Raw genomic sequence first — 14,315 nt, forward strand, 5'->3', positions numbered from 1 at the left:
TCTTCAGCACAATAGCAGGACTGCAAGTCGCATGAGTTTTTGCTGCCAATCCAAAACAACAGAGACATTTTCTTAGAAGAAAATAAATTTAATTGCCAATGTAATTAGATTGTTTAAACAGCAAAACACCAGAGCTTTTCCTTTCTAAAGCGGTCATGTTCCTTCGGTTTGCGATTGTACAGATGTTGCAGTAGATATCTTTTTCTCTTTCGAATGAACCTGATCTTCTGAATGACGAAGATTATTTACTGTTTTAATTCACTTTCTCAGGATTATTAACACAACAGCAAACACGTGTGTTGGGGGGGAAAGACGTCTGCATGCATATTTCAGGGCTAAGTCCCTCCTGGCTGAAGCTGTGCAGAAGGGGTCACATTAGCTGCTGTGGGGCGTAGAGGGCAGTTAGTAGTTAGTGAAGAAGATACAGATTATAGAGTCATCTGTTGAAAGATGGAGGGTTGTGGTGGGGGAGAAGTATTTTCTAAATGTGTATTTTTATTGTCATGGTTCTGCAGCTGTGTTTACAAACTGGTCTTTAGTCTGGGGCTGGAATAAATGGTGAGAGAATATGCAGTCGGACAGGGTGGTCTGACATGAGCTCACGTTTACTGTCTCTGTGATTAAACCTGAGTTTATTGCCCTCACATTGAACTGTGCCTTCTGGAGTCACCACTCGCTAAATACTCAGAATTGCCTCTATTTGGATGTTCCTGCCCTAATTCTGTGTTTACTGACTGAGCTTTGACAGATTTCTCCAGCTGTTAAATCTTTTTAGCTATATTTTTATTCAGCTTAGTCATTTTTATTATTTGTTTAACTCAAACACTACCGTTCACAAGTTCTTGTTTTTTGTCCCCTCAGCTATCTTGGACCTTCTGTTTCTGAATCAGTTTTTCAGTATGTAAATAAGATCCACCTTCACAGATGAGGAGAAAAAGATCAAACCACCAGATAGAGTAGAAAAGAGGTATAGATTTATTGCTTTGGTTTGAATTTGAGTAACAATATATTCATATAAAGTTATTAGAAAGACTTGTGTTTGTTTTTAAATGATGAGAGTGATCATTTTACATAGAACATTAGACACTTAAAAAAATTGCATGTACACTCTGGAATGAAAGTCATCAAAAGGCCGTTGAACTTCTGACTGTTCATTGTCTGGTTAATATTTAAATTCGCAAAGGTTCAACTGTGGAAGACATTTGTTTGTGGACAGAGATGTAAATATCAGCAGATCACAAGCTGAACCCTAAAAGTTACATCATATACTCAAACATCATGTTCCGGTAAATTGTAAACACAGTTTACAAAAGTTGCTAGTGTGCTTTCTTTGCTCAGTAGCACTATGTGTAACATTAGTTTAGTGCCACATATTTCAGAAAATAAAATTAATGATTTCTGATGTGCTCACTAAATCTGCTTAGCAGAATCTCCTCCCATTGTGACCTGGTGGGACATTAGAGATCTTGAGTCTGTGGAACATATCCGACGAACCTACACAGGTCTACTGGTTGAGCTTTCTTCTGCGCTGTCTTGGCTTCTCGTCTGCGCAGCGCACAAACACTTTATCTTGTGACAACTCAACATGCTGCTCGTTGTCTGTCATGGCACAAAAAGAGGTTCTGGAAAACAAAAGCAATGTTGACATGAGTGGGTCCTGTGATTAGGAAACAATCCACTAGGGGGCGTTACAAGTCTTCAATAGTGTGGATGTTGAAGGTTTTGTAGTTTATACTGGAACATTTAATTATGCGTTATATTAGTCAAGTATTAAACAATCCTCTGAAAATGAAATAATTATGCTTGTTCACAGTACAGTTTTTAGATTTTTTTATTTTTATAATTCATTATCAATATTTTTATCATTTTAAACTATTTCTGATATATTGTACCAATACATACATGTTATAGTAGTAATAAAGTCGTATGTGCTAGCCCAAATTATTAAGTTGTAGGATTTTCAATTCAAAAACATGATCTCAGCTTAACCAGTATGAAACAAAATGATTTATACAAGCATCAAATTAGTGTCTAATTTTTAGTATTTGAAAATATACTCGTAATCTTGTTTGAATTTTGGTGTTTTTAATCCTCGTGAGTCGTCTGAATACTTGTTTGGCTAAATACAAGTAAACTGGAAACGACCGTCCATTCCACCACCGTTAGTTCAACAACCTGACAACATTATGTAATAAAGCATGGTGTGTTGTATGTTGTTGTATGTTGTTGGAGGGTTGTGCGGCATCTCTCTCTGCACTAAACTACTAGCAGGCTACATTTAAAATGCTGCTTACATCCTAATGTTACACTGTAAAATAACATTAACACTTTTTCCTCCCTGACGACATGTTCATTCAGCATTCAGCATATATTTAAATTGCTGATGACAAATGTAGTTGATTTTTCCTGTAGTTTATTCAGAATGCTAATATTTTACAGTCTTAATTTCAAAATGGTGGCAATTTTATTTTCTAGCCAGTGTGTTTATTAAAACATAAGCGCATTACTTGCCTGTTTCTGTATAGATAAATAAAGGAATTTGTGCAATACGATTTTAAATTTGTTTATTCCCAGTGACTTTTACTCAAGGACTTTTACGTGTAGGATGGAGTACCTCTTCTGTGTCTCGCCTGATTTGATGCTGATCTTTTTCACAGTCAGCAGTGGTTTTCCCTCCCGGCCGCCCCAGGGCATGATGGTCTGCACCCGGCTCCACATGTTCTTCCACAGGGCCGGTTGCTCCCAGTGCAACCTGAGCAACATCAGATCACCCAAGTCTCGGTCCAGGGTGATCAGGAAGGTGTAGGTCTTGTTACCCCTGATCTTTTCAGTGCTTTAGTGGAAAGGGAAGAGCGAAAGATGATTATAACAGAGAGCATCCTGCAAAAGGCCGTCACGTTTCTTTACAACAAAGCAGAGACCCTCTTTTGTGACAGAAGTCTGCAGCAGAGCAGCACTTGAGATTTCCTCTACACAGAACACAAGGGATCACACACATTAATGAATAGTGTCTCAAGTAAATAATTCACTCCATCGTCCCCATTTACAGTTCTCTTTCATGCAGGGGCTGGAGTTGTTTCCATGTGTGTCAGCTGTTCCCCTCAACTTGCTTTCTTTTTTTCCCCCACTACAGCGTTGAGAGCCCAGCTGCATATTGCATGTATCAGAGGGTTCAAGGTTCACTGAGCATCGATGTGATGCAATGTAAGCCCGATGGGAGGTCGGTACAGTACTCACAAGGAAATGCGGAGGTTTCCACTCTCCTCCTGCGTTCCGGTGAGGGAGATGCTGAGAGAGGGCTCCATCTTCTCCATCTGGTTGACAAACTGGATCCTGAACTGGTAATGATAGACTTCAGAGGACAAATAGAAGCAGAGGAGGAGGAAGAGATGAAGACAGACGAGTCATCCAGCACAATGTTTACTTTCTGTCAGATTACAACTGGTGATAATGTGAGACTGTGAGTCAATTCCATTTTGACGATTAGAAATAATTGATGCATTATCCATCCTAAGCAACCATATCATATCTCATCATATACAAATGCAATTAGAGTCCCTTTGAATTTATATACCCTTTTAAATACTTGTGCTATAAACAATAAAGTTAAAAGTATATGTATGTTGTTTCTTTTGGAATTGTAATCTATGTCTTGTTTTCCCTCTTTTTTTATCTCCGTTCCCCAAAGGAGAAATACCTGTCCCTGTAACTTAAGTAAAAGTAGCAATATCACAGACTAGAAGTAATATATTACAAGTAAAGATCATATTTTGTGAAGCTAGTTAAAGTGAGGATCATTTTATTTACTCAGTATATGGCTTGGTTATGAACTGACCCAAGGATCAACACACTATTATCTTAACCTACAACACATTAATATATATATATTTACTTAATAACGTAAGTTTTCAAATTGGTGATGTTAAAGTATAAAGTAGTAGAAAATAGATGTGGTCAATAACAAATAAGGTCAATTTATGTTTCTCAAAGTTAAGTTGGGGAATATTCCACTTTTTTTTTTACATTGTGGGTAGATACAAAGAAATGTGTTGGGCCTTGATGGATGTATGCGCTCTACTGAGGGTCATTCTTTGATGCCACCTTTTTTATGTGCTGCTGTCGGATCCATCTCAGATGATCAGTTCACAGATTTTAGAAGAAAGACATGCTGAACTGTTTGGAGATTAAAGATCTGTATAGAAATGTATCTTGAGCTGTTTGTTTGAAATCACGAGAAAGAACCACATACGTTTGTAAGGCATCCGAGGGCGCGTCTTTAGGTAGAGCCTCTTCTCTCTTGCACTGGGAACCTTCTTGATACCGTAGCCCAGTGTGTTGCAGCGATTCTTCCGACAGTCCAGACACGCACCGTGGTCGAAAGCATTCGTATCGGTGCAGCTGTAGGCAGTGCTCTGCTTGTCTTTGTTCTGCAGGGAGTCAATGAATAGATGGACGGAGCGTTCATGAGCACATTTCACTGTCTGCTCGAAACCTTTGGGAGAAAACAAACATATGGTGGACGTTTATAAAAGAGTTTATTAAAACAGCCTTTGACAGATCAATTCCACACAACATTGCAGGTTGCAGGACTGTGTCTTAATCTAGAATGTCTGGTGGTGTATTGATTTCATTATCACCAATAGCTGACATTGATCAGTCTGTCCCTCCTGAAAGAGTCTCATTAAGTGTGACACTGGTCTGCTCTTTTCTCCTGTAGCCTGGAGGCAGCTCAGCTCGGAGCGACGGACAGAGCAGAGGACGGCACATGTTGCTAATTAGCTCCCGGGGATGACAGATGCTTTAATGTGGCTGTCACTGTCACACATGATGTGAAAAGGGTTTTGGATTGTGAAGCACCATAAATCCAACAGCCGCCTAGAGGAAATTAAACACATCTGCTTCCTCGCTGGACGAGAAACTGTCAACAAGCAAAAGATGAACCAGTGCCCAAGATATGACTTCTAAAGCAGTGCGTTGAGGTGGCAAGAGCTATTAAGACAAAGACAAATATTATGACAGAGCCGAGGAGGAGGTAAACCAGAGAGTTAGGCTGCACAACACATTGCTCAGATGCAGGAAAGCGGAATGGTCTGACTCCTGAAAGGAAAATAACTCCCTTCAGTCTCACAAAAAAAAATCCTCCAACAAAGCAACAAGAATAACGGTTCAAAAAGGAGGCCACTCCTGTACTGAAGGTTTTTATCTAAAGGGATAGATCACCCAAAAACGAAAATGGACTCATCATCTACTCAGCACTATGTCGATGGAGGAGTAGGTGAAGTTTTTGAGTTGGCTCCAGAGGAGGATCATAGCAGACATTTAAGATAAAATCATGGTCTAAAGGATCTCGTTTTGAGTGGAATTTGAATGTAGGGGCTTACGGACCACCACTTGGATGCCACCACAGGAGCAGTTTGGAGGCATGTTGCACCACTGTTTACCCCTGACACTTAAAACGTTGGGGATGGACTCATCAAATGATCTGTTCAGCTTTAGTGCAAAGGCGGCGCTTTAAAGCTGTATTTTTAATGCATCACCATGATGCCATGGAAACCCAATGAGTTGATTATCCTAATCTGTTGGCATGTTCATGGTTCCCAGAGGATAAACATTTTGTAAATTTTATAGCTTTTTCTCTGACCTTACTTTTAAAATTGTACTGCAATGACTAGAGCAGGATTTTTTGTGTGTGTGACATTTTGGTTCTATCTGGTTTAATACATATTCCTCAGACGACATATACAACATATATTTTCTAAGGTGTCACAGTGTGTTGTGTATCGTACCCATAAGCCCGTACTGGGTTATGTGCTCGTAAACGCTTTGCAGGTCGCATCCTGGCTGGAAGTCTCCTCCGTTAGGGTAAAAGTCATAATGGGCCACTGCTTGTTTGATGCCCACACTGAGGCCCATACGTTCCTGGGTGAAGGTGTGAATGGCGTCCACAAATTCAGCGTCATCTGGGGAGAGTCTGTCTGAGGGAGACATGCCTTCAAATAGTGGCCCTGCTGGATCCAGACCTGGAAAAAACAACAATATTCAACATGAAACATTGGTTTGTTTTAGAATACGGATCTCAAAAGTTCATTATACTTTTGCAATAAGGTTTTTGGCCAGAAGGACATAAGCTAGCGCAACACAACTGCATTCCCGGTGTGGAAAAACTCACCAGTGATTCTTCCAATCTTGTCTGGACCTTCCAGATAACTTCCTGCAAATCCAGAGATGTGAGCGCCAAGGCTGTAGCCAATCAAATGAGCTTTTCTTACTGGGTACTGGTACTGTTCCTGTTTTGGACAGATATTTGACATAGTCTTGGCAACTGTACTACATTCATGTTGTTCAAAAGTGTTTCTTCAGAATCAAACTGAAATCCCCCCCTGACCTGAAGTGAGTGCAGCAGGTGAGCTATGTCCTTTCCCACAGTGCGGGTGCTCTGTGCAGCAGTGGGGTAGTGCTGGTGAGCCAGGGACAACCAGTCAGTGATCACCACGTTGACGTCTTTCAGGTTGGTCTTCAGGGCTGTGGCTAACCTGAGCACCCAGCTCTCCATCATCCCATCCACCTGACGGGAAACTGCTGCTCAGAGATGTGTGTCTTATCAAAGGGTTTCTACTGATTATAACATCCATCCGTTTGTCATACACCACTCATCCATCCATCCATCCATCTGTTATATACCCCTCATCCATCCATCCATTATATATACCACTCATCCATCCATCCATCTATAAATTATATATACCACTCATCCATCCTTCCGTTATATACCCCTCATCCATCCATCCATTATATATACCACTCATCTATCCATCCATCTATCAATTATATACCCCTCATCCGTCCATCCAGCCATCCATAATATACCAATCGCCCATCTATACCACTCATCCACCCATTACATATACCATTCATCCATCCCTCCATTATATATATAGTTCATCCATCCATCCATCTAAAATGTCACCTTTTGGAATTAATCTGATTCAGTCAATTATTTGCAGGCATTTCAGAAAATGTCTGTGTATGTCATTATTTCAGTATTTTGAACATGTTCTTTCTCTCTTGTTGCCAAGCTCCACATTTTAAAAACAGTCCAGTGTCACTTGTCAGTGACTGAACCGTCGGTCATTGAGAGGAGGCCCAGCGAGCTGTTTTTAGTGTATGCTCCTAATCTGGGAGCACCCACCTCTGTTTGCAGAGGGGCTGAAGTGCAAGAGATTACTTCTAGGCGGTGAGCTCCATGTTTTGTATGCAGTGTTGGAAGTCGGTGAAGCGTGAGGAGAGCGGGAGTTGACCTTACCGACCACCCGTGAGTGATGATGATGAGGGGATTACTGCTGTTGAAGCCACAGGAGGTGAGAGTGTGCAGCTGCAGAGGGTCCAGTGTGCAGGTGTCCTCACCTTCTAAAAACAGCCCGAAGAGCGAGCTGCTGACAAAAGGCTCCATCCCCTTCAGGACCCTGCTCCACTCTGTGTCCACTGCAAGCACAGATGTTTTCTGATTATTCTTCAGGTGTCTGAAGTTTTTAAACATCAAACTCAAGACCTTTTTATTGAAATTTGTGTAATTGTCTCTTTATTTATTCATACATCTTAGATTGGTTTACAGATGTGTCGTTTTATTCTATTTTAATTAATTATCTATATAATAATTTAATTACTTATTAACTGTCTCTTATTATATTATATTATATTATATTATATTGTAGCATATTATATTATATTTTATTATCATGTTATCTCTTGTGTCTCCTCATTTGAAATATTTGGATTTATGATAATGTTTCCTCAGTTTAATGAAATATTGTCCTACTATGTGCAGTGATGGGGTGGAGATTGGTCGGGGTATAATTTGTATTGGTTTTATTGGTTTTATTAAAACCCTTTGAGTTGCATTGTTTGTAGGAAAAGTGCTTTGCAAATATTGACTGATGACAGATCATGCTGCAATCTCTCTTTGTTTGTCCAGTGGAGAGCTAAGAAATGGTTTAACTTGTGTATTGATTTGATTCTTCTTCTTCGCGTAAATAGGAGGAGATCAAACCGTCATTTCCAACATAGGGTCTCTAACACAACTCAGAGGCACTGTGCTGTGTTCCCGGGTCATGCAAAACAAGTGACTCTTTGCAAGACTCTTCTCGTAGATTCTTAAATAATCCCCCCTCTCTTAAAATGTTAAAACTGCCACAGAAACCTCCCAACATTATAGATCTTGCTCCAAAGAAATGATCATTACATTTCCTTTATCGTTCGCCATCGATTTTTGTCCAGCATATTTATTATTCTCACATTTGAATTCTAATAAGACCAGAAACCCACGGGTGATCAGTAACAGAGTTGTCATCAGATGAGCTCTGGTTGTTGAGATGAAGCCTATGATAACATCTCAACTGTAAAAGTAATGACAGTAATTATCGCTCAATCATTCATCTTAATGTCTCCGTTAAATAAATGTCTCCTCCCTGGTATGACTTTTTATCCACATGAACACAGAGAGCACATGAAAACGGTCTGACTCATTATAAGTCATTATAGAGCATAAACACTGTAATTAAAAAAGTGCTCTTTATCAGCACTGCTCTGTAATCACCACAGCACAGTGCCAAATGTAAAAAAAATAAATGTTTGCATGATGTGACTGAAGTGTTGTTCTCAGCTCAAATCAGTAGTTTTGCATTTTCATACATTTTTTAATGACATTTTTTTGATATATTCACAGTTTTTTAGAACAATTGTATCTGTAAGAAACTTAAAAGACAAAAACCTAAACACATCAGAGCTAAAACTGTTCAGGCCCACAAGATTTTCAGCAACTAGGTTTTTTCCACAACTGAACGGATATGAAGAAATGTTGCTACAGCTTCTTACTGCCACCCAGAGCATTGTGTCGTTATTGGATTCCAGTGTTGGATTTAAATTAAAATACTTCAGATAGATGAAACAGAAGAACCCAAAGTTAACATCTAGTTACAACCAAATACAATTACATGTGATGGGATGAAATCCGACTGTAAAAAACATGTTTAAGAGGTCAAAGGCCCAATTTTTTAACCGCTGTTTGGCAACATGTCTGAAAACTGCATCACCAGGAGTTTATCATTAAAGAATTCGATCATTATTTGCATCATTGGTAAGGAAAACTGATTAAAATTGCTACAATTATATTCAGGATGTGTTATATTTTTCCAGGTTTGTCTAATATTGAAATAAAATCAATAATCCAGATCCATGTGGAGCATAAAAGTAACCAAACTATCAGGGATCCATCCGTCTCCTGTATTGTCTGTTGATCTGTAAGTTTGATCTGTTCATTTGATATATTTTATATTGATTGATTAATCGATATAAGAAGCAATTGTCTTGAGCACCCCTGTTTGGGTTGATTTTAAACATCACTCACCTGCTCCATTCCCTTTGATTTTCTTCCCTTCACTGATGTGATAGGTTAACAGCAAACCGCAGAGGATTTGAAGCACAGACATGACGGCCCACAGACACTTCTCTACTTCCTTGTTACCACCGCTCCTCTCGCAGGTGAGGAGCTCAGACTTAAACCTGTAGCAGGGGGAGAAATACAGATAACGGAGAGTCTGAGGGTGAGATCCTTCTGTCTGTGGGAGAAGAGGCTGTTTCAGAGACGTCTCTTCTCTGTCCTGGGTGCGGGAAACACATTGTACTGTACTGTACAGAGGGAGAGAGGACAGAGGCAGTGTTGATTTATGGATCAGGAGGATTGGGTCTCGTCCTGATTGGCCGAGCTGTGCAGATCAAACACATTGTGAAAGAGCAGGGTTATGAACGGGGAGGGGGTGTGGTACAATGTGCCGATAATGGCTGATAGGTTGAAATGACCCTAGATCCTTCTGTCAGAACACGGCCCACTTAGAAGTACTGTTATCTAACACTGCCGTTAGACATGAATTACAAAATCAATGATTCCTCAGTTAAAGGCTAAAATAAAGTCTGTGGACAAACATGAATGAGTAAATCCACGATTGAAGATTTAGACGTGGATCATTCTTATGTGGTAGGACTCAGTAAAATCAATGTTTGTGACTGGTTACATGTACTATCACCTTTACACTGGAGTGTTCTAAAGTAACAATTTGTTTCAGGTTATATGGTGTGAGTGGTTAATGATCACACAGTGGTCACAGAGAGACTGAGATACTGAGACAAATCACAAGCCACATCATTGTTTAAAACAAAAAAATCTATATTTGGTAGTAGTCTAAATTTGCTGATATTAAGCTACAAATAAATCTCTAATGAATCTCAAAGACCTAAAAGTTACAATAATCAATGTTCTGGATGTTTATTTTTTCACACAAAAAACTATTTAATACACATTCCTAACATTTTATTTTGATGTGCAGAGGCTAAAACTTGAATTATAGTGAATGTAGCTCAATGAATGCATCATCATCATAAATGTCACATTATTATTTCGATTGAGTTTAAAGACAGATTGTTCCTCCTGGATGATGGTTGGTTTTTTACAAATATGAGGTGGACCAGTAATGTTCCACACTGTGTTTAAACAATGAATTGAACTTTTGAAAAATTGATGATATTGCGATAATTCTTGATAATATTTAATTTACCAGCCCTGATGCATACACACATTAATACTTGAACTGGCATTGGTGAATAACTGTATTTGTATTATACAATATATAAGCAAAAGACAGTAAATCAGCTCAGTATTCACACATATAAACACACGCAGGCACATTGTTTTCATAGTTCAGGCTCAGGTGACACTTACCATGAACCGAATAACATTTCACACAGTAAACACATGACTTTCTGTAAAGGCTCAATTCAGTTCATCAGCCAAAGAGTTAAAGTCACAGTTTGTCTAATGTGTGATGTCACATCTGCAGGTGAACAGTTCTGAAAAGTAAACATGTGGAACCTTTGCTTTTCCAAATACTGTGTGTATATGGGCGCGCGTGTGTGTGTGTTTGTGCGTGCTGGTGAGGGTTCAAACACAGTATTTTGATGGCCAGTGACTCATCCGAAGGTAAAATGCACACAAATACGACAGTGTTTGTATGCTCTCAAACCATAATACTATAAATCATGTCTAGAGGAAACAGAATAAAGACAGAAAACTCGTAGCTCGTGTCATCCATCATTAATGTGAAGCAGATATTATTTAAGTCAAAGAAAGGATGTGCTCTGTGGGAAGAGCCCTTAAAACCACTGAACTGTGAAAAGTTATGTAAGCTCTTCCACTTGTCTTCGTTTAAATATTAATGTATCACTGCTTTAATCCAATTGATGATTCATGGACGTGCATCGACCTACTGGGGTGCTTGACTATAACAACAAAGCTACATTTGGGGGATATACACTCCTGATCAAAATCTTAAGACCAGTTAAAAAATTGCATGAATTTGCATTTTGCACTGTTGGATCTTAGGAAGGTTCTAAGTAGAGCTTCAAAATGCAAAAAGAAGAAATGGGAACAAGAGACCAAAAGTTGTGAGCAGGCAATTTATTGAAAACAACAATTTAACTAAAATAGGCAGTTCATCAGCTGATCAAAAGTTTAAGACCACAGCCTTTAAAAGCCAAAATCTGTGCAAAAATTTGGATTCCATGTCATTTCCTGTCAAATAATCACACTGTGAAGATCTCTTGATTTCAAAGGCAAAATAGCTCACCGACTTTGAACATGGTAGGATTGTTGAACTGCATAAACAAGGCCTCTCACAACGTGCCATCGCTGCTGAGGTTGGACGCAGTTAGACAGTCATTTTGCATTTCTTAAAAGATCCTCAGGGTTATGGAACAAAAAAATCAAGTGGTAGACCCAAAAAAATCTCACATTCGAGGATCCGAATGGCTGTCCGTCAAGACACGGGACGATCCTCGTCCCAAATTAAGGCCATTACTGGTGCTTACTGCAGCCCAATAACCATCAGACGGCATCTGCGAAGGAAGGGCTTCAAAAACAAGAAACGTCTTCAAAGGCCACGTCTTCTTCAACGCCACAAAATTGCCCGTTTAGACTTTGCAAGGGAGCACCAAACATGGGACATTCAAAGGTGGAAGAAAGTTTTATTCTCTTACAAGAAAAAATTTAACCTTGATGGTCCTGATGGCTTCAAACGTTACTGGCATGACAAGGAGATGCCACCTGAGATGTTTTCTACGCGGCACAGTGGAGGGGGCGCCATCATGATCTGGGGTGCTTTTTCCTTCAATGGAACAATGGAGCTCCAGGTTGTGCAGGGGCGTCAAACAGCAGCTGGCTATGTGGAGATGTTGCAGCGGGAATCCCTCATGACTGAGGGCCCTCGTCTGTGTGGTAACGACTGGGTTTTTCAGCAGGACAACGCTCCAATTCACAATGCCCGTCTGACCAAGACTTTTTTCCAGGAGAATAACATCACTCTTTTGGACCATCCTGCGTGTTCCCCTGATCTTAATCCAATTGAGAACATTTGGGGATGGATGGCAAGGGAAGTTTATAAAAATGGACTTCAGTTCCAGACAGTGGATGCCCTTCGTGAAGCCATCTTCACCACTTGGCGCAACATTCGCACTAGCCTTTTGGAAACACTTGCAAAAAGCATGCCAAAACGAATTTTTGAAGTGATCAACAATAATGGTGGAGATACTCATTACTGAGTCAGTTTTTGACACTTTAATTTCTGTTTTAGGAGGTTTTTTTTTTTTTTTTAGCTGTGGTCTTAAACTTTTGATCAGCTGATGAACAGCCTACTTCAGTTAAATTGTTTTTTTCAATAAAAAACCTGCCTAAGATTCAACAGTGCAAAATGCAAATTCATGCAATTTTTTAACTGGTCTTAAGATTTTGACAAGGAGTGTATGTCAGTCAAACGGTAATGTCTCGTCCAGATTAGGACAAAGCTTTTGCCTGAGTTTTGGCCTTTGGATATAGAGTTAGGCAAATAGGGGTTAGGATTATGCTTAGTCTCCAGGAAATGAATGTGAAAGTTCTCAAAGGTCACCTAGGACATTATGAGAGTAAGACATCAACATAATTAAAAGAATCATTTGTTTAGGGGTAGCTTTCCCATACTGTCACACTAATATATTTAGCTAAACTTCTGATTATTCCGAGTTTTTAGAAAACAAACATAACAAGTGTGAACAAAACACAATTTTTATTCAATATAGGATACACTGAATCATTTGGAAGAAAAAAGAAAGAAAGAATACTTGAGAAAGTAAACTATACCTTAATAATAAGCCGTAAAGAATAACATAGTGAAAGAAACATGTAAAAAACAATATTCAAACAAACAAACTTAAACATCTTTTCAAACATGCACATTGTAACGACTCTGACTCAAATGTAGGCCAGATAAAGGGTTTGAAGTCAAATGGACACTCACATTTCACATGAGTTTCTCTTTCACAAAAGAACAAAAAACGAATTAAATAAAAATCTATGTGATTGTCGAGTTGCCAAATAAGTGTTCACACTGTGCTGTTGCAGAATATTCAAAACACTAAATATAATCTCAAATATATAGATGCCTATGTAACCGACAACATATATCCCCACTAACATCAGCATACTATAGATCTACAAGTATCATATTGTTGGACATGCATGCCTTGTATTAAACGATCAGCTGTGAATGTATGTTAGAAATGTAAAAAAAAACTGTGATCTAGAGGAAGATTTTTTTAACTCATGGTTATCATTCCATATTTGTCCTGGATGTTGTTCTCCTCCTCTATTTCCGGCTTTGGGCGGTGAAACTTAATGCAGAGACAGTAAATGCAGGCTGCGACTGCTCCACCAACCAAGGGCCCGAACAAAGGGATCCACCACCAGCCGCGTTCAGCTCTGCAGGGAGGACACATGCAAATAATTATGTCAAAATACAATTTTAAAATCTAGTTTTTTATTCAGACAATTTCCTGCATGAATCAAACCTTTAAAATCTTCTTGTGCCTTGATTTGCAATGCCACCACTGGAAATGACTATGCATGGAGAATATAACAATACTTCCTTTAAATCTGGTTTTAAAGGATTAGATCCCAACATTTTGGGAAATCCACCTTTTCATGTTCTTGCTTTAGGATATATCAGATGAATGTTAGCACTCTCAGGTTTGCATGGTGGCTTAGTTTAGGACAAAGACAGGAAACTCTGTCCAGAGGTAATAAGATCCACCGATCTGCACCTCTTGAGTGCATTAATTATCCGCAAAATGTCCAACTACCCATTTATTTAAAGACTATAGAAGACTTTGGCTGACACAAGGCATACATGATGGTTTGGTTTTCACACTCAGTAGTGGATTTGTAGAGGGGTGAGGGG

General features: G+C 39.2%; 2 protein-coding genes across 3 annotated transcripts in view; both read right to left on the reverse strand.

The window, feature by feature from the left end:
* The window catches only part of LOC132998182 (hepatic triacylglycerol lipase-like), a 37,417-nt gene extending 27,707 nt beyond the window's left edge, over positions 1-9,710 (reverse strand). The window contains exons 1-9 of one of the 2 annotated variants that reach the window (XM_061067680.1): positions 9,404-9,710; positions 7,304-7,482; positions 6,386-6,565; positions 6,170-6,287; positions 5,787-6,020; positions 4,250-4,492; positions 3,238-3,352; positions 2,615-2,833; positions 953-1,622 (exon numbers count right to left, since the gene is read on the reverse strand). In XM_061067680.1, coding sequence (XP_060923663.1) covers positions 1,505-1,622; positions 2,615-2,833; positions 3,238-3,352; positions 4,250-4,492; positions 5,787-6,020; positions 6,170-6,287; positions 6,386-6,565; positions 7,304-7,482; positions 9,404-9,485 — 1,488 coding nt within the window. In that variant the 5' untranslated portion in view covers positions 9,486-9,710 and the 3' untranslated portion in view covers positions 953-1,504. Of the gene's footprint in view, positions 1-952; positions 1,623-2,614; positions 2,834-3,237; positions 3,353-4,249; positions 4,493-5,786; positions 6,021-6,169; positions 6,288-6,385; positions 6,566-7,303; positions 7,483-9,403 lie in introns of those variants that run through there. The other variant, XM_061067681.1, reaches the window with a different exon arrangement.
* Positions 9,711-13,674: 3,964 nt separating this feature from the next.
* LOC132998185 (aquaporin-3-like) overlaps positions 13,675-14,315 on the reverse strand; it is an 11,646-nt gene continuing 11,005 nt past the window's right edge. Inside the window, exon 6 of the mRNA XM_061067683.1 lies at positions 13,675-13,837. Within this exon, the coding sequence (XP_060923666.1) occupies positions 13,675-13,837 (163 nt within the window). The remainder of the gene's footprint in view (positions 13,838-14,315) is intronic.

The sequence above is a fragment of the Limanda limanda genome, chromosome 3 (assembly GCF_963576545.1).
Source record: "Limanda limanda chromosome 3, fLimLim1.1, whole genome shotgun sequence".
Classification (NCBI taxonomy): Eukaryota; Metazoa; Chordata; class Actinopteri; order Pleuronectiformes; family Pleuronectidae; genus Limanda; species Limanda limanda.